The following is a 25,925-nucleotide window of genomic DNA, read 5'->3' as shown; positions in this document are numbered from 1 at the left end:
TGTCGTGGTTGTAAATAATAATTTGTTCTTAACTGACTTAACTGACTTGCTAGTTAAATAAAGGTTAAATAAATTTAAAAAAAAATACATATGAGTACATCGAGGTCCGGACCTCTGTACGTTTTTTGAATAAAAAATACATAAAAATAATAATAATACTTTTTTTTCCTGAACACAGTCGAGGTCTCAACTTGCTGTTGGGAGTTAGAATAATAAAACACACAAGGTGCAATTTCGAAACTTGGTTATGCATCAGCAGTTTCCTTTGCTATTACCATGCATGGATTTGGTTAAACAATTCACCCACATTGACAATACACACACTTGTATAACCGTTAGATAACAGCCAGTCGTTTGAGCCTCTATGAACCAACCACCGACAGCGCTCCATTCACCTACAGTCTCTCGTACTGCTTCGACCTCACTCCCTGCACGCTGGTTGTGGCCATGGGATTCCAGGTGAAATCATTATATAAAGAGACTGACATCGTTTTTCACCAATGGTCCTACGTCTCGGGCTGTTTCCATATACTTGCCATGGAAACATAATTACCTGAGCCAATGAACGCAGGGTAGAGGAAGGCGGTAGCTCGTGCTAAGGGCGGAGCTCAAAATGAGGTCACTCTAAAGCGCTAGGGATACTATGACGAAACTCGAGCGCTATATGTAGAGTAGTGTAGTGTGCAAACCAAAGCCTGAATTACCAGTGAGCAAAATAAAACGATTAGTTTTGCAAACCAACAGAAGTCGTTGAAATCACAGAAAAGAGACGAGAATCTACTTGAACTGGCAGGTTGGTGAATTTGTGATATTTTTGTTGGCTCCTATGGTTTGGTGTTTGTGGGTGATTTTCAACTGTATCACGAAAGCCTACGTCTTCGAAACTCTGGGAGTGGTCAGAGCATATATACATCTTTATTATAACACTTTTGTCTGTGCCTTAGCTAGACAGGCACAGACAAAATATTTTAAATAATTTAAAATAATTTAAAATGAGTTTGAAAGTTGCGTTGCATGACTGTCAGTGTGCGGGTCATAGTGGGACAGTAAGCCCTGCCCACTGACAGTGTTAGTAACGCTCCTTATATGTCTATACGCAGCCTGTGCCATAGTCATAGAAACAATACATAGAAACAATTATGCAAAACAATAACAAATGTTTGCCCTCTGTATGATCAAGCTTGAGTGAGGATGAGTGATCAGTCCTCATTGCATGTGTCAGAGATCTTTCAAAACATGCTTAGTGCATTGAACGGGCAAGTCTATTGCGGTGTTTTCTGGCAGTGAAACATTGGTACAAAACATTATGAACTGATCAGGCTGCTGGCTGGTTTAATTGTTTCAAGCCAGACAGTGGCTGGGTGCCTTGCGGTGCTGTTTTATAACACATTCATTAGGCCTAAATGAAAAATCGCCACCGCATGGAGCCGGTGTTGTATCCTGTATCCTGTCATTTTTAGCCGACTAAACAATAATCGCTGTGTTTGATTTTCCAATTTTATTAGATTTTTCTTTGCTAGAGAGACACAATCATAAGGTCAATGGTATGGAGGAGGATTAATATTTTTTGTTCATCCGAAATTAGTCTTCAGTAATAATAGCCAACTTACTAAAATGTCCAACATTTACAAACAAGTTAGATTATTTGTACATTTTGAAATTAAAATGAAGTGTTTAAACTACATATCTAAATGCTACAGTGTCCTCACCTACTTATTTATATTATTTCTAATATTATACATACACAATTTATAAAATGAACCTCCTTCTAAAAAGAAATGCTTGTGAAAGGCATACAGTAAACCCTCATAGACCACAATAGGCCACACATGCTTAACGATACCCACTACTACATGAGTCTTCTCCATTACGTAATTTTTTAATATTTACAGTGGCAACACTTTACACCTATAACTTCTGTGTTACTACTACATGGTTATAGTACTTACCAGTGTTCTATTTTGTTTTACATGAATATACAAATGAGGGGGTGCACCAGTGGAAAGTACTGCATAAGTAAATTTCTTAATTACTACCGTATAGCAGGGTTATTACTTCATATAAAAGGTTATTGTTTCCTATAACAGGGTTATTGCTTCGACCTGTCCCCAAATTAATTTAGTTGGTTCACAGTTGGTTTTGGTATTTGAACCTGCGTGCCATGATCGCGTCTGGTGGGGAGAGACAAAATCTAAATGCTCACAATGGTGCACGTGGGGCCGGTGTAGCCCTGGGGTTAGTAACTCTAGTAAAATAGATTGAATTTGTGTTGAAATACAATATTCTTGGAAGCAGCATCACAAGACAAAGGTAGAGGTGATGTCACACCCACAGGCTAACGCAGGCTACATACATTCATAGCAAGCCCTGTCAACTTTATTGATCCTCTAAAACACTCTCCAAACTTTCTTAAACAACTTTTCATTGTTTTGGAGGGTTGCAGTTTTGTTAGGCGTTTTTAGAACTTGGAGAGTATGGCTCCATGCATGCTGCTGGGCTGGGCTTGGATGGGAGGGAGGGAGCAGAGAAGGTGGATGACGCACGAGAGGGAGAGAGACAATTTAAGTGCCTTTGAGGGGAAATCACTATGGAGATATGAGGCCATTTTAAACAACAGAGAGAAGGGTTGGCAGTAGGCCACGCTCGGAACACACCTCTCCCTCTTATCTCCCTCACTTCCTCTTTCCATTCATAACTACTGGCAAGTACTTTCAAGTTCAAGTTTTATTGTCACATGCACAAGTACAGCGAAATGCTTAAATTGCAAGCTCTAGCCAACAGTACAGTAATCAATATATTAATTGTACAACAAATAAATAAAGACAATATATAATAAAGAAAACATGAGAAATAAGAGAGGAAGCTATATACAGGGTCAGTGCCAATACCACATGTACAATGTGCAGGTATACTGGAGTAATTGAGTTAAATATGTACATGTAGACAGGGATTAGGAGAAAGTCACTGGTAGCAGGATACATAATAATAGTAATAGTAAACAGTATGTCAGCAGCGTAAGTGGTGGGTGTGTGCATGGTGGTGAGTGTGAGTGTGTGTATAGAACGTGTAAGTGTGTGGGTCTTAGTGTGTGGGTGTTAGTGTGTGTATGGAAAATGTTAGTGTGTGGGTGTTACTGTGTGGGGGTGATAGGTAGATATACACTGAGTTTAAAAGAAGAACATTTGCCGCCATCCACTTCCTTATGTCTGAAACATAGGCTTCCAGGGAGGGCAATTTTGGGGCTTCACCATGTTTCATCAAAATGTACAGCTGCGTATCGTCCACATAGCAGTGAAAGTTAACATTATGTTTCCGAATGACATCACCATGAGGTAAAATATATAGTGAAAACAATAGTGATCCTAAAACGGAGCCTTGAGGAACACCAACATTTACAGTTGATTTGTCAGAGGACAAACCATCTACAGAGACTAACTGATAGTAATGAATCTAATCAATAATCAATGAGCAGCGTAGTGGTAGTAATGAATATAATCAATAATCATTTTAGCAGCAGTGTAGTGGTAGTAATGAATCTAATCAATAATCATTTTAGCAGTAGTGTAGTGGTAGTAATGAATCTAATCAATAATAATTTTAGCAGTAGTGTAGTGGTAGTAATGAATACAATCATTTTAGCAGCAGTGTAGTGGTAGTAATGAATCTAATCAATAATCATTTTAGCAGTAGTGTAGTGGTAGTAATGAATCTAATCAATAATCATTTTAGCAGCAGTGTAGTGGTAGTAATGAATCTAATCAATAATCTATGAGCAGCAGTGTAAGTGTGAAAGTAGGTGGTGTAAGAACAAGTGTGCTTATCTTTGTCATCCCAAAACACCAGTAGTTCTTTCCATGTTCTTCTATTTCAGGCTTCTGTAGTCAGGAAGTAATGTAATAAAGATATTGTGGAGGAAATGGGTCAGTAGTCTGAGTGTTGCGTAGCTCAGTAAACGTACAACCTCGTTCAGTTACAATAGTCCCATGATGACAGCACGTCTCCTGTCACCAGCACGGCGTGGTTCAATTCAATAATGCTTTATGCTTTAAGTTACTTTATTGACTACTAATGCAACACCATAAAGTTATGCTGATTATGTTTATGACCTTATAGTAACAGTGGCAGATTCAGCCAGAGGACAACAGTGGTAGATTCAGCCAGAGGACAACAGTGGTAGATTCAGCCAGAGGACAACAGTGGTAGATTCAGCCAGAGGACAACAGTGGTAGATTCAGCCAGAGGACAACAGTGGTAGATTCAGCCAGAGGACAACAGTGGTAGATTCAGCCAGAGGACAACAGTGGTAGATTCAGCCAGAGGACAACAGTGGTAGATTCAGCCAGAGGACAACAGTGGGAGATTCAGCCAGAGGACAACAGTGGTAGATTCAGCCAGAGGACAACAGTGGTAGATTCAGCCAGAGGACAACCGTGGTAGATTCAGCCAGAGGACAACCGTGGTAGATTCAGCCAGAGGACAACAGTGGTAGATTCAGCCAGAGGACAACAGTGGTAGATTCAGCCAGAGGACAACAGTGGTAGATTCAGCCAGAGGACAACAGTGGTAGATTCAGCCAGAGGACAACAGTGGTAGATTCAGCCAGAGGACAACAGTGGTAGATTCAGCCAGAGGACAACAGTGGTAGATTCAGCCAGAGGACAACAGTGGTAGATTCAACCAGAGGACATTGGCAGGCAGCCCAATGCGTTACATGACGGATTGGGGGCATTGTGTTGTTCATGACGGATGTGGGGGCATTGTGTCGTTCATGACTGATTGGGGGCATTGTGTCGTTACATGACTGATTGGGGGCATTGTGTCGTTCATGACTGATTGGGGGCATTGTGTCGTTACATGACTGATTGGGGGCATTGTGTCGTTCATGACTGATTGGGGGCATTGTGTCGTTACATGACTGATTGGGGGCATTGTGTCGTTCATGACTGATTGGGGGCATTGTGTCGTTACATGACTGATTGGGGGCATTGTGTCGTTACATGACTGATTGGGTGCATTGTGTCGTTCATGACTGATTGGGGGAATTGTGTCGTTACATGACTGATTGGGGGCATTGTGTCGTTCATGACTGATTGGGTGCATTGTGTTGTTCATGACTGATTGGGTGCATTGTGTCATTCATATGATGCTGCTCAGGGCAAAGCGAGGAGAGTGATACATCACTAACAGGGCCAGTTTCCTGGCTTTGAGGGCCAGTTTCCTGGACACAGGTCAAGTCTAGTCTTGGACACTGTTGTATCCTGTGCATGTGGTGAATAAACAAGGCCGTAATTCAATTGGTCAATTACAGAGAGGACAGTATGTTGCGTGAAGGCATGTGGACTTAAGTGCAGAGGAGAGTTACTTTTCCACCGCGGCCGTGCCAACTGCTGTTTACAGAACACAATGGTTTGGTTTGGCACGTTTCATGTCTGTCAGGGACTGGGAGACCCTTTGAAAGGATAGTGTAGTAGACTCATACACTGAGCTGGCCTGACTCTAGCCCTGCCTAGACAAGTTACAGGTTCAACTGAGCTCCCCAGAGAGGGGAGAAAGGGCAGGGGGCTACCCCAATAAGGAGTACCGTCGGTGGGTTCCGCTTTGATGGACCATCCCCTGGCCTGGTCCTCACTTGGATAGATCCCAGAGGTCTAGATAGAACTGATATAGGTACTGGGATAGCCAATATCTAGCTAGCTCTGTTGTGTTACAGGGCAGAAGACAGGGGCAGGTGACACCTTTGGGGGTCTTGTCTAGGTGTTTCTTGTCTGATAGCTTCAGAGGAATTCTACTGTATCAAATTATATATTTGTTCCTGGGATTTATTTAATTGTGCATGGTGTGCTTAAATGGTTTTAACATTGTAAGAAATAGTCACAACAATAGTGTAGCTAACTGACCCTCCTCTTCCTCTCTTCCAGAAAACTCTCTGCAGCTCATCCATCCATTCTCTTTGGCGTCTTGTGGACAATGGGGTGATTAAGTTTTGCTTCCTCCATCCTCTACTCAGCACTTCTCTGGTTTAAACCCTCAACACACCACACCTCCCTTCCTCCAATGTCGGATGATTCAGACCCAGGCTGCAGCTCCATGGCCAGGGGGGCCTCAGGGTGCAGGTCCATGGCAAAGGGGGCCTCAGGGTGCAGGTCCATGGCTAAGGGGGCCTCAGGGTGCAGGTCCATGGCTAAGGGGGCCTCAGGGTGCAGGTCCATGGCTAGGGGGGCCTCAGGGTACAGCTCCATGGGAAGGGGGGAATCCTTGTGCAGCTCCATGCCCAGGGGGGTCTCAGGGTGCAGCTCCATGGCCAGGGGGGCCTCAGGGTGCAGCTCCATAGCCCAGCTTCATTGTAGGTGCAGCTATAGCCAGGTTGGTCCAGGCCTGGGTCTAGCCTCAGAAGGCAGTGACAGCAGTTGCCAGGACCCCTCGGCCTCACCCCACAGTGGCCGTAGGAGCGCCTGCTCACGTTCCTTCCACGACGACGTGGACATGAAGAGCAGTGGATCCAGCGGGACCGAGTCACACGGCAACGAGAGCCACGGAAGCCATGGAAACGAGAGTCACGGAAACGAGTCGACGGGTAGCTCCAATGGCAACAGCAGAGACTCGGCTCTCCTGGAGTCGTCTGGGAGCAACAAGCGGTCAGTGAGGGAGTGTGCTTTAGTTCGTTTTTGGGAGGGGTTAGAATAGACCGCATTTCTAGATGGGTACCTTTTTACCAGTCTTATTTTGCCGGCAGCCCATCAGACTAGGAAGAGTTGACAGTATTAGTTGATCCAACACCACACATCATCAACATCCCATCTAAATCCAAGGCTACATGATGATGCATGTCCTTTTTATCATCCTCTGTTGTTGTGTCTGTGTCCCCCTTTGACGTAGGTTGACATCAATATGACTCACTGGCAGCACATTCTGAAGCCGTTAGAGATGGTGGCTGTCTTTCATGTTGTATCAGGGTCCCTCCATCCCTCTATCTTCCTCTGTTGGCACATGCTGGTCTACATCTGACATGCCCTAGATACTGACAGCGGGACCCTGTCTCTCACTTCTCTCCCCATGGTGCCCATGCAGGCTGCTCCATAGACAGGAAATGATGGACCACATATTGGAAGTGAGACCCTCACAGAGAGAAGTGAAAACCCCATAGAAAGTAATGATGGACCCCATTGAGAACCTATGGAAGCTGACAATGGAGTGGTTGTAATTGGATGGCGGTGCCCACTTCACCACCCTAATGACACACTGCCCCCTCCTTATTCCTCAGCAGCTGGGCTGAAAACACCTCAAAACACTCATTGAAGAGAAAGGCACTGGAGCACATCTTGATTGTGTGGAACTTCTCATTAAAGCAAAGAGTGATCGAGGTATTTTTTTGCTGAGGTCGCAGTACTTGTGTGTCATATGGTGAAGTTGTCTTTCGCTTCCTGTCTCCACTCTGTGACAATACAGTATGTACCTGTCAGCTCCACTGCAACAGTGGGGAGGCCTACAGCTGCTCTTACTATCATTATATAATTAGCTTATTCTATTTACCTACCTCTATAATTAGTTGCAACCGTTTGCCAGACCACTCTGTTAATGCCAAAAGCAGATGCCGCTGATACTTTAGGTGGCTCTCTTTTATATAATTAGATCTCTAAATGCTTAGAGCGGCTATTTCTAAATGTGATTTCTATTCTGAGCTACTATTTAAATACACCTGAATTATATTTCATGAGTTGGCTGTCTTCCACAGCTGTTTATAGCTTTTGGATGTATTAGCGCTCTTGCTAAGCCTTTAGGCTAATGCCTGTGACACAAAAACACACATCGGCTCATACTTACTACAGATTCTCACACACACATTAACGCACACACACACACAATCCAGTTTACAGGGCCAAAACCTGTGCCATGGTCCAGTCTTTGCTTCAAAAAGACACAATAGAGTACCACAGAGTCATAATACCCATAAAACCTTGTGGTCAAACTGGAAAATGTTTCTAATCGTTTTTCCACCATTCATTTTTTCCATACTTTGATGCTAATTAGCATTTTCGAATCTGAGAGTAAATATATTGATATAAGTCACCTTGTCCGATAAAGATTTACATGGTTATCACAACGTCACGCCGGGGTAAGCCTACACGAAACACAAAAATGAATGGTGGAAAAACGATTGGAACCATTTCCCTGTTTGACCACTAGGTGATGTAATTATGCTCTTTCAAAGACAGAGGAAAGTCAGACTGACCTGAGATTGAAACAGCATAGAATTCCCCTGGCATCCTCTGTGGAGTTAGCCTGGTTGCCGGTCTTTGTTCAGCTATTACATTCCACTCAAGGTGTCATTTGCCAAAGATGGCACATTTTACGGAGTACAAGGAGTGGAATGTTACAGAGACAGGAACCCAGACTACTGCGGAATGGATGGGGATAACAAAAAGGCAAATATAATTTTTAAGAGCTGCTCCGGTATCCATGTACCATTGTAGCATTGTACTCTCCTGAACACAATAAAAGTAGAGCAAACTCCAAGCCATTGTACCAGATGGGCAAAGAAATGAACCCACTCATTTCATGCAAAACTCAAGGACTTTGTTTTGCTATTTCATTTAAAATCATTTCTGTAAGATATTGTGGAAAATACCCTCGTCATAAACATGAAATCCACTTATTGTCCACGATTGAGGAATTAAATAATTCATCAATGGGTGCATACGTGTATATGGTAGTAGCTTTGGAGTCTATTTTTAGTGTAGCACTTTTGCTTATAACAATTTAATTCTAGTGGTTTGAAACAATTTTCAATGAAAACATGTTACTTTATGTCATTAATAATCTCTCTCTGTCTGTCTCCCCAGCTCTAACTCCCACAGCCCCTCTCCTCCCAGTAGTTCCAATGCTTTCAGCCTGCTGAGTTCTGAGCAGGATAACCCTTCCACCAGCGGCTGCAGTAGTGAGGAGTCAGCTAAGGCCAAGACCCAGAAGGAGCTTCTCAGGACCCTGAAGGAGCTCAAGCGCCACCTTCCTGCTGACAAGAGGAACAAGGGCAACAAGTCCAGCTCCCTCAACACTCTGAAATACGCCCTGCGCTGTGTCAAACAGGTGGAAGGTAAGAGATAACTCAACCGCAAAGCATTCTGGGTAGTAAGCCTGAACATGTGATTTGATTATGTATTTAGCATCATTACATTATAGTTTGTTGTTGTCTAATGTATCTTAAAAGGCCAATAAGAAACCAATGTGGGTTTGTGTTGTTGTGTTTCAGCCAATGAGGTGTACTACCAGCTGTTGATGACCAAGAACAGTCAGCCATCCGGCCTGGATGTGTCCTCTTACACCATCAAGGAGATAGACAGCATCACCTCAGAGTACACCCTCAAAAACAATGTAAGTTACTAACACCCTATTTCCTCTGAATACACCTTCAAAGCATGAAAAAGAGACAATTTTACCTTAAATACATAAAGCAGTTGTAAACAGAACCTAACAATACCAAAGTACATTGATAGCGTGACTCATAGTCATGCCCACACCTGTGTCCATCTCTGTCCTTATTTGACATACAGTGTCTGAACAACAACAGATCAGATATCCCAGCGATTAGGAATAATCCACGCTTGCAGCTGTGTGTGTACTGTATATGCATGTTTTTCTCATACGTATTCCTGTGTGTCCCTCCAGGACAACTTTGCGGTAGCGATATCTCTGATCACAGGGAAGATCGTCTACATCTCAGACCAGGCTGCCTCTATCCTCAACTGTAAAAGGGGTGTCTTCAAGGACGCTAAGTTTGTGGAGTTCCTGACTCCCCAAGACGTCAGTGTTTTCTACAGCTTCACCACGCCCTACCGCCTGCCCTCCTGGAGCATGTGCACAGGAGCAGGTAATGACCCCTCTAAGAACGCTTATAACCATGGACAGTCGTTAAACACTTATAAGCATGCCCTACCGCCCGCCCTCCTGAAGCATGTGCACCGGAGCAGGTAGCTAACACCCTCTTTAATTTATAATCTCTTATAGACAGTCTATAAACAGTTTTAGATACATCACAAGGTGTGCACAAAAAGATTAAGGTAAGGTGGAAAAGAAAACATGCATGTTTACCCATTACAGCTGGCTTTAAGAGTGGTCCCCAATCCTAATGATAGTGAATCATTATTTTGAAATCTATAGCGCCCTTTTGAGACACTCACAACTCTTTACAGGCAAATCCCATGTAGTTATAATGATCGGAAAACAAATTCATTTAAAACAGTGTAACAGTATAACTTTAAACCGTCACCTCGTCCCGACACGGGCGCGAACCAGGGACCCTCTGCACACGTCAACAACAGTCACCCACGAAGCGTCGTTACCCATCGCTCCACAAAAGCCGCGGCCCTTGCAGAGCAAGGGGCAACATTACTTCTAGGTTTCAGAGCAAGTGACGTAACTGATTGAAACGCTAGTAGCGCGTACCCGCTAACTAGCTAGCCATTTCACATCCGTTACACTCACCCCCCTTTCAACCTCCTCCTTTTCCGCAGCAACCAGTGATCCGGGTCAACAGCATCAATGTAACAGTATAACTTTAAACCGTCCCCTCGCCCAGGGCGCGAACCAGGGACCCTCTGAACACATCAACAACGGTCGCCCACGAAGTATCGTTACCCATCGCTCCACAAAGGCCACGGCCCTTGCAGAGCAAGGGGCAACATTACTTCTAGGTTTCAGAGCAAGTGACGTAACTGATTGAAACACTAGTAGCGCGTACCCGCTAACTAGCTAGCCATTTCACATCCGTTACAACAGCACACGCTGAACCGTTGCTAGGAAAACATGAAAACATTTACCTGGATTTGAGTCTAGTCGCCATACCCTAGTCAGCCATGCTAAACAATACAAATCAATGACAGAGTCCCTAAAGCCAGGTAACACAGAGGGATTAATAAGAGCTTGGAAAACATGCGTAGTGTAGGCATGGAAACATTGAGGCGAGGGTCGTCAGTAAGCCGAGGAAGTAGAGGCTTCTTTTGAATTAAAAAATGTTCCCCTTCCCCTCTTCTCTTTTCAGAGTCCTCCCCGTCGGATTGCATGCGGGAGAAATCGTTCTTCTGTCGGATCAGGTGTGTGTAGGGCTATGACCGTGTGCCAGCTTCTCTTTGCGTTTCTATTCATTCCCTTTTCCCACTTTGAATAGATTTAAATTAGTTTGGGTCTCGGCTGGTCTCATCTCGCTCCTCTCTGACACACACGTACACGTATACATGCATGCACACACTCACTATTCATAGTTGTTGTTAAAGTAAAACTACGGCTCAACTCTGCTCCCAAGAGGCAGGTAAAAACCCAAGCAGCATAGTAGAGCTGAACTCTGTGAAATAGCTGCTGAAGAAGGGAAATCCACTGACACAAACGGTCAATCATTATCATACTATAGGCTATATTGGTTTTGTTGCTGCTTTAGTGACTTGCTGACTTTGTCCACTCTCTCCTGTGTTTTGTAGTGGGGGTAAGGAGTGTGAGGGGGACCTGCAGTACTACCCGTTCCGTATGACCCCCTTCCTGATGAAGGTGCAGGACAAGGTCCATTCTGAGGACCAGCTCTGCTGCCTCCTACTGGCTGAAAGATTGCATTCCGGATACGAGGGTAAGGACCAATCATAATGCCATCACAACACCTGAGTTGTGCCTGTTTGAATACTTTTGAAACTGCATCTTTAATAGTGTATAACAGTGCGATTAGTGTGTGGGAACAGTGGTGTTAACAGTGTTTTAATTTGCCTACAGCTCCCAGAATTCCTAGCGACGAGCGCATCTTCACCACCACACACACTCCTAGCTGTGTGTTCCAGGATGTGGACGAGAGGCAAGACACCAAACATTTTTCTGATAATGTGTTTGTATTGGGATTATGATCTAGTAATCAGTGGAGGCTGCTGAGGGGAGGACGGCTCATAATAATGGCTGGAACAGAGAAAATTGAATGGCATCAAACACATTGAAACAATGTGTTTGATGTATTTCAAATCAAATCAAATGTTATTTGTCACAAGCGCCGAATACAACAGGTTTAGATCTTACCATGAAATGCTTAACCAACAATGCAGTTCAATAAATATTTCCTAAATTAACTAAAGTAAAAAATAAATTAAAAAGTAACACAATAAGATTACATAACAATAACGAGGCTATATACAGAAGGCACAGGTACAGAGTCAATGTGCGGTGGTACAGGTTAGTCGAGGTAATTTGTACATGTAGGTAGGGGTAAAGTGACTATTCATAGACAATTAAAAATGAGTAGCAGCAGTGTACGGGGGTCAATGTAAATTGTCCGGGTGGTCATTTTATTAATTGTTCAGCAGACTTATGGCTGTGCGGTAGCAGAGAGAGCAGTCTATGACTTGGGTGGCTGGAGTCTTTGACCATTGTTTGGGCCTTTCTCTGACACCGACTAGTATATACAGTAGGTCCTCGATGACAGGAAGCTTGACCCCAGTGATGTATTGGGCCATATGCACTACCCTCTATAGCGCCTTACGGTCAGATGCCGAGCAGTTGCCATACCAGGCAACTGCAACCCGGTGTTGAGGATCAGCGTAGCAGATGTATTGTTGCCTACCCTTACCACCTGGTGATGGCCCGTCAGGAAGTCCAGGATCCAGTTGCAGAGAGAGGTGTTTAGTCCCAGGGTCCTTTTTTTATACCATTCCACTGATTGCGCTCCAGCCATTACCACGAGCCTGTCCTTCCCAATTAAGGTACCACCAACCTCCTGGGGTAGTAATATTGTACGCTGATTGCTGACTCATGATGTCATTGTGTGTGTGTTCCAGGGCTGTTCCTCTCCTTGGTTACCTCCCCCAGGATCTGATTGGCACCCCAGTCCTTCTTCTCATGCACCCCAACGACAGGCAGATCATGTTGGCCATTCACAAGAGGAGTAAGTCAAACTAGAACAACACATGAACAATTATTACACTTTTAATTATTACATCACTGGGCTGCATACAAAACAAATGGAATGTCCCTTTACAGGATATTTTAGTGACATTTATATTCCCTTTTCTCTCTCTCCAATCCATAGTCCTTCAGTATGCTGGCCAGCCGTTCGACCACTCCTCCATCAGGTTCTGCACGCGGAACGGAGAGTACGCCATCATCGACACCAGCTGGTCCAGCTTTGTCAATCCCTGGAGCCGTAGGGTCTCTTTCATCATCGGGAGGCACACAGTCCGCATGTGAGTGTCTGCCTAGCACAATGTTTTCCTATCTTGGAACTTTTTTAGTATCTTGGCACTTCTCCCTGCTCAGCACTTTTTTTGTGTTACAGTATCTTGGCATAATTTTTTTAAATGGCAAAAAAAGACTTTATTATGCTGTGTCTATTGTTCTAGAAATTACTGCTAATAATGATAATATGGTTGTTTCCACTGGAAGGGGCCCGGTGAATGAGGATGTGTTCGAGGCCCCGCTCCCTGCCCTCATAGAGACCAAGATCATGGACTCTGAAGTCCAGGAGATCACTGAGCAGATCCACAGACTGCTACTACAGCCGGTTCACAGCACTAGCTCCAGTGGGCATGTGGGAAGCAACGACCACCTTGCAGCATCCCAGGGAATGACCAGCGAGAGCAACACACGCTCATCCAGAGACATCAACAGCAATGGTAGCAGCCCAATCAGGACACGCATCGAGGAGGAGGGGGAGAGCAGCTGGGCCAAACCTGTGAGTACCCTTCTACCTCTGTTTTACCTGTCTATCTCTTTCTCTCACTTTTCCCAGTCTATTTCTCCCTCCCCTCTTTCTCTCTCTCTCTCTCTCTCTCTCCATGATAGTGAGCATGTCTCTTCTCTCCTCCCCAGCAGAGGTCATTCCAGGGGATCTGTAAAGGTATCCACCTCCAGAACAGTCAGGAACAACAAATTTACAAAGCCTCCTCCTCAGCCAGGTCTGAGACCAAGAAGAACCCTGGCAGTAAGTCACACAAGAAAACCAAAACAAATATTTACAATCTGCAGGAAAAATACTTTTTGAGATATGCTTGTGTGTGCATTTGATCATGTAAAGTGGGGAGTGGATGTGTGTGGATGTACAGATATGAATGCGTGTGTATGTGTTGAGCGAGATGTGTATGTGTTGAGCGAGATGTATATGTGTGTGTTTAATACATGGGTGTAGTTATATGGGTGTAGTCAGGTGGTAACAGAATGTTCATATTCATGCCCATTCCAGTCCTGACCGTTGCCCTCTCCCTAGCAGAGTTCCTCCAGAAGAGTCCAGCAGTGGTGCGTCTCAAGGACACTGCAGCCCCCGTGGCACCTCTGTGTTGGAGGGACAGTGGGGCCACCCCCCTGGAGAACTGCAGTCCTGCAGTACAGGAGGAGCAGCTGGCCTTCAACGACCATGCGGTCTACTCCTACCAACAGATCAGCTGTCTGGACAACGTCATCAGGTCAGCTTCTAACTAGTCACTTATTTTTTAAATCTTGCTAATCATTTATCTGCACATCACAGGAGGTTGGTGGCACCTTAATTTGACTGGCTCGTGGTAATGACTGGAGCGGAATCAGTGGAATGGTATCAAACCATTCCATTCGCTCTGTTCCTGACATTATTATTAGCCGTCCTCCCCTCACCAGCCTCCTGTGCTGAACATCTCTCTGGTCATCTAGGCAGTCATCTCTCTATTCATCTAGTTTGTCTTTTATGGGGCAAAATACTTATAGGTACTATTTCTGGGTAGCTATGTGGGAAGGAGAGTGGTAGGTACTACGTAGCTGCTATTTAAACTTACTGCTACCCAATTACATGGTAGTTACATCGTGGGCTATTGTTTTTGATGAAGATAGAAAGTAAAGCAGTCTCTCCTGTGTCTCTCTTGATAGATATCTAGAGGGCTGTAACGTTCCCATCGCTAGGAAGAGGAAGTGCCACTCTTCTGACAACACCACGTCCTCAGACGAGGACAAGCAGAAAGGAGGGGACAACCGCATGCAGATATCTGAAGGTACCTTGTACCAACGTTATACTAACGTTATCTAGCTTTACTCCATTACTTACAATAAAAAATGGACAACTCTTGACTACAGTATGGTTGGTATGATGTTGCATGAAACCTATATTGCAAGTGACCTTTCCTACACCGCTATCCATTTCTACCAGTCATTGAATGCACCATAAATTGAATTGCCCGTCATCATTAAATCTCAGACTGAATACACAGTTTGAATTTCCTTAATTTCTTAATTCAAATTGGAGATACCTGTGGGATGAATTCAATTCAAACCAAATAATACTGCTAGATGAATAGGCACAGATACCTTTATTAGATATGGTGTGACAATGTTGATAAAACATCACTGCAGATTCCATCTGGCTCCACCGATCGCCAGGGAATCAGAACGGATGAACACATACCAATTTATCAAAAGATCAATACTTATTATGTACAAATAAATAAAATATAATATTTATACCTCTTCATTTATAAAGAGGTCATCTTTTAGTTCATGCCAAATATCTGTTTGACCGGTTAACCAACTGAATCAGACATAGCCAAATTCTCTCTCTCTCTCTCTCTCTCTCTCTCTCTCTCTCTCTCTCTCTCTCTCTCTCTCTCTCTCTCTCTCTCTCTCTATAATCCACAATTATGGGACTTTATATGTGACTCCCCTAGTCACCCTCTCTCAGTCTCTCCTTGTCACCCTGGCAGACCCTGCGCTATTTAAGGCTCAGCCTGGTCTAACCCCTGTGGATGACATCATCGCATACAAAAAGACTGAGGCTACGACCACAGCCTCAGGGGTAGTGTGCTCCTCCTCCCTGGCGGCCCTCGCTGTGCCACCGTGCAGCAAAACCGAGAGTGTGGTGTCAATAACAAGCCAGTGTAGCTACAGTAGCACCATCGTGCATGTAGGAGACAAGAAACTGCAGACCGAGTCAGGTATACACTACATGGACTCGTTCTCGGGGTTTTTGCTCTTTTTTGTGGTGGTGGGGTCTGTGTGTGTGTGTGTACCTACGTGGGTATAGATGTAGCTAGATGTTGTGTACTGAATGTTATCGCACACCATTGGTGCAGTATCATGTCTGTACTCTGAGGTCATGCATCTTCCAGAAGATACATATACCATGCATAACCTCGCTTCCCAGAATCCCAGAGATTCACACTCGTCTGGTTCCACGAGACTATACCATGATGTGTGATATACAGTAGATGACCCTAGCACACACTGGCGTCCTGCATGTATCTTCCTATCTGCTTCTTTGTAACGTATATCACTGTAATGTATATCACTGTATATATATATATATCAATGTTGCTGAGGGTATCACAGCTGCTCATCTCTTAATGTCCTGAACGGTTGGATGTTTTATGTATATATTGTATCTAACTTGTACATCCATGGTTGTCTGCTGGAACTAATGTGTCTCTATCTGTTTTTCTCCATACAGAGATCATTGAGGATGTATCTGGTGGTGGGGAGGCGGTGGAGCGGGTCAGCCAGACTCCTGGGCCTCCCCCTAGTGCTGTTTCACCTCCCAGCCTGCAGAGGGAGCCCTATAAGAAGCTGGGTCTGACCAAGCAGGTCCTAGCAACCCACACCCAGAGAGAGGAGCAGGCCTTCCTGTGTCGCTTCAGGGAGCTTCAGGGAGTCCAGGCCTTCCAGTCCAACTGTTCCCAATATCTGGAGCGCCAGAAGGGACAAGGTGCCACTGATGGTAGAGTACAGCAGCGAACACGCTTTACACACATTACATTACAATACATTACAATACAATACAGTACAATACAATACAATACATTACGTTACATTACAGTACATTACAATACATTACATTACATTACAATACATTACAATACATTATAATACAATACACTACAATACACTACAACACATTATAGTACATTACAATACAGTACAATACAAACTCAAAATAGCTTGTAGACATAGGCTAGTACAATTCAACACAGACACACACAGTACCTTAATGCTCTCATACACTCAACTTCTCACAGTCAAATACATAATGTAATCTAACCCTCTTTTTCTCTCTTCCCCCGCTCTTTCCCCCTCTCCAGCTGTGCCCACTGTGCACCCATGCAGGCAGGCCGAGCCCGCTGCCCGTAGAAGCGGGCGCAACAAGAAGACCAAGTCCAAGCGGGTAAAACAGAACGAGTCGTCCGATAGTTCTTTGTCCCATAGGAAGAGACAGCAGCAGCCCCGACCCCACCTCCTCAATCAGGGCCTCAACCAGACCTCCTGGTCCCCCTCCAACTCCTCCCAGTCCACCTTGCCGCCCCTGGCCTACCCCAACATAGTGCCAGCCTTCCCTCTCCAGGTCTACCCCGGGATGGGCACCATGGCTGGAACCATGCCTACCAGCCCTGAGAATTCAATGCCAGGCTTCGGCGACAGCCAGTGCAACCAGGATCCCCAGTGCCCGCCGCCAAACATCCGGCCCTCCCCCTTCTCTACTCCCATGGTGACCCCCGTGGTGGCTCTAGTTCTCCCCAACTACATGTTCCCTCAAATGGGGAACGGGGCTCCAGGACAGCAGCCTTTTTACCAGGTTGAGACGGCAGGCTACTCCTCCCAGCCACAGCCCTTCCTCCCACAGACATCCCACACCTTCCCTGCCCAGGGTCCCTTCCTGACACAGCCGCAGCCCTTCCCCCTACAGACATCTCTTCCCTTCCCACCACAGTCATCCTCCACCATCCAGGCCCAGTTCCCGGGCCAGAACCCCTTCGCCCCCCAGACAGGCTTCCCAATCCCTACCCAGCCTTTCTCTTCCATGGCCATGGAGCCCCCCAAGCCTTCTGGGGAAACCACCCATTCTCGGGGCTCCACGCCTGGGTCCATGGACGGCAGGGACCAAGTGCCCTCCCCTCCAGTGTTCTAGTCACGGTGCAGCTCGCCCCTGCAGCTCAACTTACTGCAGCTGGAGGAGACACCATGCTCCCTGGAGAGGCAGGACAGCATGGTGGTAGCGCCCTCCAGTGATGATCCCCCGGGGAATAACACCTTCCGCGATAAGGGAAGGAGTGTGGTCTGCCAAGCCATGGAGAAGATCACGCTTCAGCAGGTATGACATAACCCTGTTCGTTGTCTTTCCCCCTACTGTCTTCTCTTTCTTTAGCTTTTTTCCTCTCTCCCTCCCCTGTTTCTATTTTCTATCGTTTTATCCAACCACATGTCCTACAATCTAAACTAGATGCCCTCAATCTCACACAAATTATGAAGGAACCCACCAGGTACAACCCTAAATCCGTAAACATGGTTACCCTTATAGATATTATCCTGACCAACTTTCCGTCCAAATATACCTCTGCGGTTTTCAATCAGGATCTCAACGATCACTGCCTCATTGCCTGCATCCGCTATGAGTCCGCAGTCAAACGACCACCCCTCATCACTGTCAAACACTCCCTAAAACCCTTCTGCGAGCAGGCCTTTCTAATCGACCTGGTCCGGGTATCCTGGAAGGATATTGACCTCATCCCGTCAGTAGAGGACGCCTGGTGGTTCTTTAAAAGTAATTTCCTCACCATCTTAAATAAGCATGCCCCTTTCAAAAAATGTAGAACTAAGAACAGATATAGCCCTTGGTTCACTCCAGACCTGACTGCCCGAGACCAGCACAAAAACATCCTGTGGCGGACTGCACTAGCATCGAATAGTCCCCGCGATATGCAACTTTTCAGGGAAGTCAGGAACCAATACACACAGTCAGTTAGGAAAGCAAAGGATAGCTTTTTCAAACAAATTTGCATCCTGTAGCTCTAACTCCAAAAAGTTTTGGAACACTAAAGTCAATGGAGAATAAGAGCACCTCCTCTCAGCTGCCCACTGCACTGAGGCTAGGAAACACTGTCACCACCGATAAATCCACGATAATCAAGAATTTCAACAAGCATTTCTCTACGGCTGGCCATGCTTTCCTTCTGGCTACCCCAACCCCGGCCAACGGCTCCGCACCCCTCGCAGCTACTTGCCCGAGCCTCCCCAGCTTCTCCTTCACCCAAATCCAGATAGCAGATGTTCTGAAAGAGCTGGCAAACCTGGACCTGTACAAATCAGCTGGGCTAGACAATCTGGACCCTCTCTTTCTAAAATTATCCTCTGCCATTGTTGCAACCCCTATTACCAGTCTGTTCAACCTCTCTTTGGTATCGTCTGAGATCCCTAAAGATTGGAAAGCTGCCGCGGTCATCCCCCTCTTCAAAGGGGGTGACACTCTAGACCCAAACTGTTACAGACCTATAGCCATCCTGCCCTGCCTTTCTAAAGTCTTCGAAAGCCAAGTTATTAAACAGATCACTGACCATTTCGAATCCCACCGTACCTTCTCCGCTGTGCAATCCGGTTTCCGAGCTGGTCACGGGTGCACCTCAGCCACGCTCAAGGTCCTAAACGATATCATAACCGCCATCGATAAAAGACAGTACTGTGCAGCCGTCTTCATCGACCTGGCTAAGGCTTTCGACTCTGTCAATCACCGTATTCATATCGGCAGACTCAACAGCCTTGGTTTCTCAAATGACTGACTCACCTGGTTTACCAACTACTTCTCAGATAGAGTTCAGTATGTCAAATCGGAGGGCCTGTTGTCAGAACCTCTGTTCAATTATCGGGCCGACTCTTTTCTCTGTATATATCAACGATGTCGCTCTTGCTGCGGGTGATTCCCTGATCCACCTCTACGCAGATGACACCATTCTGTATACATCTGGCCCTTCTTTGGACACTGTGTTAACAAACCTCCAAACGAGCTTCAATGCCATACAACACTCCTTCTGTTGCCTCCAACTGCTCTTAAACACTAGTTAAACTCAATGCATGCTCTTTAACCGATCGCTGCCCCCCCCCTCAACTAGCATCACTACTCTGGACGGTTCTGACAAGTACAAATACCTAGGTGTCTGGCTAGACTGTAAACTCTCCTTCCAGACTCATATTAAACATCTCCAATCCAAAAATCGGCTTCCTATTTCACAACAAAGCCTCCTTCACTCACGCTGCCTAGGTAAAGCTCCGCCTTATCTCAGCTCACTGGTTACCATAGCAACACCCACCCATAGCACACGCTCCAGCAGGTATATCTCACTGGTCATCCCCAAAGCCAACACCTACTTTGGCCGCCTTTCCTTCCAGTTCTCTGCTGCGAATGGCTGGAACAAATTGCAAAAATCGCTGAAGTTGGAGACATATCTCCCTCACTAACTTTAAGCATCAGCTATCTGAGCAGCTTACCGATCGCTGCAACTGTACACAGCCCATCTGTAAATAGCCCATCCAATCTACCTACCTCATCCCCATATTGTTTTTATTTACTTTTTTGCTCTTTTGCTCACCAGTATTTTTACTTGCACATCATCATCTGCACATCTATCACTCCAGTGTTAATTTGCTAAATTGTAATTACTTCGCTACTATGGCCTATTTATTGCCTTACCTCCTCACTCTATTTGCACACTCTGTATATAGACTTTTTCTATTGTGTTATTGACTGTACTTTTGTTTATTCCATGTGTAACTCTGTTGTTGTTTGTGTCGCACTACTTCGCTTTATCTTGGCCAGGTTGAAGTTGTAAATGTGAACTTGTTCTCAACTGGCCTACCTGGTTAAATAAAGGTGAAAAAAAAATGTAATAAAAAATAACAGAGAGTCGGTGTGAGGTTATGGCAGTAATGTTGAGATTCCCCAAAATCGCAGCAACACTACGAAAGTGTTGTTTTTAGACTGGAGGTGTTAGGCTAGGGTTAGGATGTTTAAAAGGCTGCTTAATCCGTAAGGTATTCACAAGTCAATCCTATATTGTCTTCAGCTGGCAGCCAAGTGGCGGTCCGGCACATAGGCTATAGATTAATTTGACATTTTCCTCAATATTTCAAGAATGCTTTTACTGTGATATGATGTTATAGTTTCACCAATTCCTCTGGTCTGAAAAGGAGGCTGGAGTACAACTTTAAAGGCACAGACTATAGTTTTTAAACATATTTTGACATCAAAATCGGTCAAAACAGTGGAAACATGCCAAGGGTGTTCAAGGGATACTTCAGTATTTTTTGACATTGAGGCCCTTTATCTGCTTCACTAGTCAGATGAACTCATGGATACCATGTTTATGTCTCTATGTCCAGTATGAAGGAAGTTAGAAGTAGTTTTGCGAGCCAATGTTAACTAGCATTAGCACAATGACTGTAAGTCTATGTTAACATAGGCTTGCGAAACTACCTCTACCTTCCTTCATACTGGACACAGAAAAATACAAATGGTATCAACAAGTTCATCTGACTCTGGGGAAGTAGATAAAGGGCCTCATTGCCAAAATCCTGAAGTATCCCTTTAAATCTCAGCTCTGTCTGCTCTGCAGGTTGATGTTTATTGTCATGAATGTTGTCCTCGAGGCAGAACTGAGAAATTTCCGCTAGATGGGCCAGTTGCAAAGTCAGAATTGGCTATATCGTAAAAATTCATTCAAAAAAAGATGGCTTTTGGCATACAGGTAAATCAAATTTTGCCAACGTGTCAGGAGAAGTATGGCTGGATTGGTGTGGCTTCACTAAACTTCCAGTTCCTCCATTGTTAGAATGCACGAAAGAAAAGTTACCGTAGTTACAGTAAACCAGGTCTCTGTTGGATGAATATTTCAGGACAATATGGTTGAGGTGCCTCTCGGATCATGATAAGGAATTAAAGGAGCAGAGTAGCAAGAAAGAAAGGATGGGACTGATTAAAGAAAAAAGACACCAATACGACTTGAGAGTGGACCTTCTGTTTGTTGACCTTTCCTTTGACCTCTGTCTTGCAGGTGAGTTTGCCAGGTGACGGTAACCCTAGCGACATGCTTGACATCCTGCGCCATACAGACTCTCACTCAGCCACCTCAGGGTTCATGGGTTCAAGGTCTAATGACTGTGGAACCTCAGCTAGAACGTCTAACAGTGGAAGGTCTAATAATAGCAGGACGTCGGGATGTAGAACGTCAGCTAGTGGAACGTCAACTAGTGGTGTATCTGGCAATGGCACAGGTCTGTACACACACCTACCATAGACTTTTTGTACGTTTGTCAGACATTTGTTCCTATCCCAGTCACTTGCACTGTACCAAACATAACTCCTGTAACCGTATTGAGGGGGTTTTCCCATCTAAAACTGTAAAACCTATTATTAAGCATATTTTCTGAACAAGACTGGCAGGGACAATAACAAACACATGACAGAATGACATGGCAGCAAGACATTACATTCAACCATTTGTTGCTTCATGTATAAAGCACTTGAGACTAGAACTCTGGTGATTCAAAAGTAAAATATCCTAACTCTGTTTTGTTATTCTCCCCCCAAGTATGCAGCAGCCACACCAGCAAAAAGATCAGAAACTACTTTGGCAGCATGGATTCCTCCCGAAACAGCAGCCAGAAGGTCAAAGGGCACTCCACCGGCTGCGATAGTAGGAGAAGCAGTAGCGTCATGGAGGTGCCGCCAATGAAGATGGAGCAGGGCCAACACGACAAGTATGTACTGCAGGACCCGCCGTGTTTGGTCACCCCCAACGCTGACAACAAGGTCATGTTTACATTTACATTACATTTAAGTCATTTAGCAGACGCTCTTATCCAGAGCGACTTACAAATTGGAAAGTTCATACATATTCATCCTGGTCCCCCCGTGGGAATTGAACCCACAACCCTGGCGTTGCAAGCGCCATGCTCTACCAACTGAGCCACACGGGACCACATGTTGACCTATCAGGGTTCCCGAGTGGTGCAGCGGTCTGAGGCACTGCATCTCAGTAGTAGAGGCATCACTGCAGACCCTGGTTTGATTCCAGGCCGTATCACAACCAGCAATGATTGGGAGTCACATAGGGTGGCGCACATGTGGCCGATGTGAAATGGCTAGCTAGTTAGCGGTGGTGCGCGCTAATAGTGTTTCAATCGGTGACGTCACTCGCTCTGAGACCTAGAAGTAGTTGTTCCCCTTACTCTGCAAGGGCCGTGGCTTTTGTGGCGCGATGGGTAACGATGCTTCGTGAGTGACTGTGGTTGATGTGTGCAGAGGGTCCCTGGTTCGAGCCCAGGTTGGGGCGAGGAGAGGGACGGAAGCTATACTTTTACACACAATTGGCCCAGCATCGTTAGGGTTTGGCCGGGGTAGGCCATCATTGTAAATAAGAATTTGTTCTTAACTGACTTGCCTAGTTAAAAAAAGGTTCAATAAATAATAATAAAAAATCTGATGCCCTCGCGGTGAGTTGGAGGAGACCGGAGAGAGGCAGCTCGCAATGTGCCCTGGAGTAAGAGAAAGTTGTCTGTGGATGCAGATCTGGGGTCAGTTTGGGATTTGGGATGGGGGAGGATAAACTGATCCTAGATCTGTGACTACAGGCAGCTTCTACCCAGGGCATGATGAGTGGCTGTGAATGCTGGGGTTTTAAATATTTGTTGGGTATTTTTTGGTAGGCCATAAGAAAATGTTTAGATGGGACACAGCACTCTAGATTTTTGGGAAATACTTTCCTAGTACATTGCACTGTACACCCTTGTTGTTTCCCACTCCCTTACCATATTCACCTGGCATGCTGAATTATAATTGACCATTTGTGTTAAAAGCTTTGCTAATATTAAAGTAAAATTGCAGTTCTGACTTATGTCCACCAGATGGGGCTTTTACACAAAGACCCACAGTTGTTAGACAAGGTGGATTGAGAGTAAATGGGTGGTTTCTTAAATGCTAGTTTGACTACTCTCCAGGTACCAGACACCCAATCTAGTTAACCATGAAGATCAATTATATCAAATTGTCATCTGATACACATGACTCCCTCATACCAAATACACATTTTTTAACCACTAACCAGACATACCTTTCCCGACACCCTAATACCCAATACCACTCTCTGTGTTACCTGTATGTCCAATAGTATTCTTACTGTTTGAGTATCTTTTCCCTGGTCACAAAGGTCCCATGGTTCAGAATACTGTGTATGTCCCTTGGTCTACTCAGGGGCATCGAGAGGTTTCTCAGAGAGGACAGAGAGAGGCTGCGTGGGATGCAGAAGAGTCAGCCATGCTTCAATGGGGAGCAGCAGAGGGAACTGGTAGAGGTCCACCCCTGGATGAGGAGTGGAGGGCTGCCCAAGGTCATGGACGTCAAGGTGAGCTCTCTCTTTCTCTGTATGGCTCTCTCGCTCTATTGCTTTCTCTTTAACGCTCTCTCTTTTTCTTCCTCTCTCTTTCCTCCCTCTCTTTTTCACAATCACTCTCTTTCTCTTCCTTTCTTTTTCTCTTTCTCCTTCTTTCACTCTCTCTTACTCTCTCTCTCTCTTATACTCGGGGCAGTCATTCACGATTGTCAAAAGCAAGTCTAACATTAACTAACAGATGTGTGTGTGTTGTTTTGTTTAGGCCTGTGTGTGCTGTGAGGAGGATGCTCCAGAGGCAGTGATGTCTGAGGAGCAGTCTGACCTAGACATGGGAGACACAGAGACTGAGACTGGGGAGGTCAGCCCCTCCAGGAAGCCCAGCGAGGAGCCCTTAAACACAGACACCTGCCCTTGCCCCTCTTCTGGCCTTGGATCATCATAGCCACATCCACACCCTGAATCCACCCACCGCTGTTGATTGTAAAATCAGCACTTCCGCCCAAGACTAGTTCTCAAGCGACATCAATTATTGACCGAGTCCCACCCTCAGACCAACAGCTGTCCCTGACCAGGGAATGACCATATTGGACTACCTAGTACTGCATGCGTCCTGCTGGTGGTACACACCTTTTCTACAACCAGCTAAACCATATGGAAACTCTGCTACAACCTGAGAGACCAACGGCCCGCCTGGTCAATTAATTTTCTGTGTGGGAATGTGTGAGAGAGAGAAAAAGAAGATGAGATTGAGGTTGGGCAGGTAGCTTAGCGGTGGGCAGGTAGCCTAGCGGTGGGCAGGTAGCCTAGCGGTGGGCAGGTAGCCTAGCGGTGGGCAGGTCGCCTAGCGGTGGGCAGGTCGCCTAGCGGTTAATAGCGATCGGCCAGTAACCTGAAGGTCGCTGGTTTGTATCGGCGAGCCGACTAGGTGGAAAATCTATCGAGGTGCCTTTGAGCAAGGCACTTAACCCTAATTCCTTTTGTAAGTCACTCTGGATACGAGCGTCTGCTAAATTACTAAAATGTCAAATGAGTGAGTTCCAGTGTGTGCAAAACACTGTTCTTTCAATTCCATCTCTTTTCCTGTGTTGTTTCACTGATTAAAATGAATGCTTTCACTGAAGAGGTTTAAGACTTATAGCCTTGTTTTTGTGTTGATGGTAGCCAAGAATATTTAGTGGACTTGCTGTTTTTCAACTATCTCTCAATATGAGAAAAATATATATAATTTGAAGCACCTGTAAATGGTTGGTGAAATGTTATTTTACCCCCAATGGTTTCAAAGAGATACTCTATTTTTATACCAGAGAATAATATCTGCTAGGAAAGCATATGTACAGTATATGTGTTTCTATGTTCTGAGTCTCACAATATAAATATAGGAAGAAACCAGCATAAGAGAACTTGGACCAATATACATGTGTTTACCGTGTGTTTACCGTGTGTTTACGGACATATTCAATCACTCCATATCTCAGTCTGTTGTCCCCACATGCTTCAAGATGGCCACCATTGTTCCTGTACCCAAGAAGGCAAAGATAACTGAACTAAATGACTATCGCCCCATAGCACTCACTTCTGTCATCATGAAGTGCTTTGAAGGGCTGGTCAAGGATCATATCACCGCCAGCTTACCTGACACCCTAGACCCACTTCATTCAGTTTGCATACCACCCCAACAGGTCCACAGATGACGCAATCGCCATCACACTGCACACTGCCCTATCCCATCTGGATAAGAGGAATACCTATGTAAGAATGCTGTTCATTGACAACAGCTCAGCATTCAACACCATAGTACCC

At 45.2% G+C, this 25,925-nt stretch overlaps 1 protein-coding gene across 1 annotated transcript; it reads left to right on the top strand.

The window, feature by feature from the left end:
* Positions 1 to 672: 672 nt before the first annotated feature.
* Positions 673 to 25,645, top strand: LOC120020410 (period circadian protein homolog 2-like). Its single transcript, XM_038964055.1, is given in 21 exon segments — positions 673 to 793; positions 5,919 to 6,635; positions 8,841 to 9,091; positions 9,248 to 9,369; positions 9,664 to 9,865; positions 11,036 to 11,087; positions 11,469 to 11,611; positions 11,752 to 11,830; positions 12,801 to 12,907; positions 13,052 to 13,205; positions 13,405 to 13,693; positions 13,834 to 13,942; positions 14,228 to 14,420; positions 14,854 to 14,975; positions 15,681 to 15,911; positions 16,424 to 16,690; positions 17,052 to 18,058; positions 21,789 to 22,008; positions 22,326 to 22,494; positions 23,987 to 24,137; positions 24,388 to 25,645. Coding segments are annotated over 20 exon segments (4,629 nt in total). The 5' UTR covers positions 673 to 793; positions 5,919 to 6,054; the 3' UTR covers positions 24,568 to 25,645.
* The last annotated feature ends 280 nt before the right edge of the window (positions 25,646 to 25,925 follow it).

This window comes from Salvelinus namaycush, chromosome 25 (assembly GCF_016432855.1).
Source record: "Salvelinus namaycush isolate Seneca chromosome 25, SaNama_1.0, whole genome shotgun sequence".
NCBI lineage: Eukaryota > Metazoa > Chordata > Actinopteri > Salmoniformes > Salmonidae > Salvelinus > Salvelinus namaycush.
This window is presented reverse-complemented; position numbering and strand designations above follow the sequence as displayed.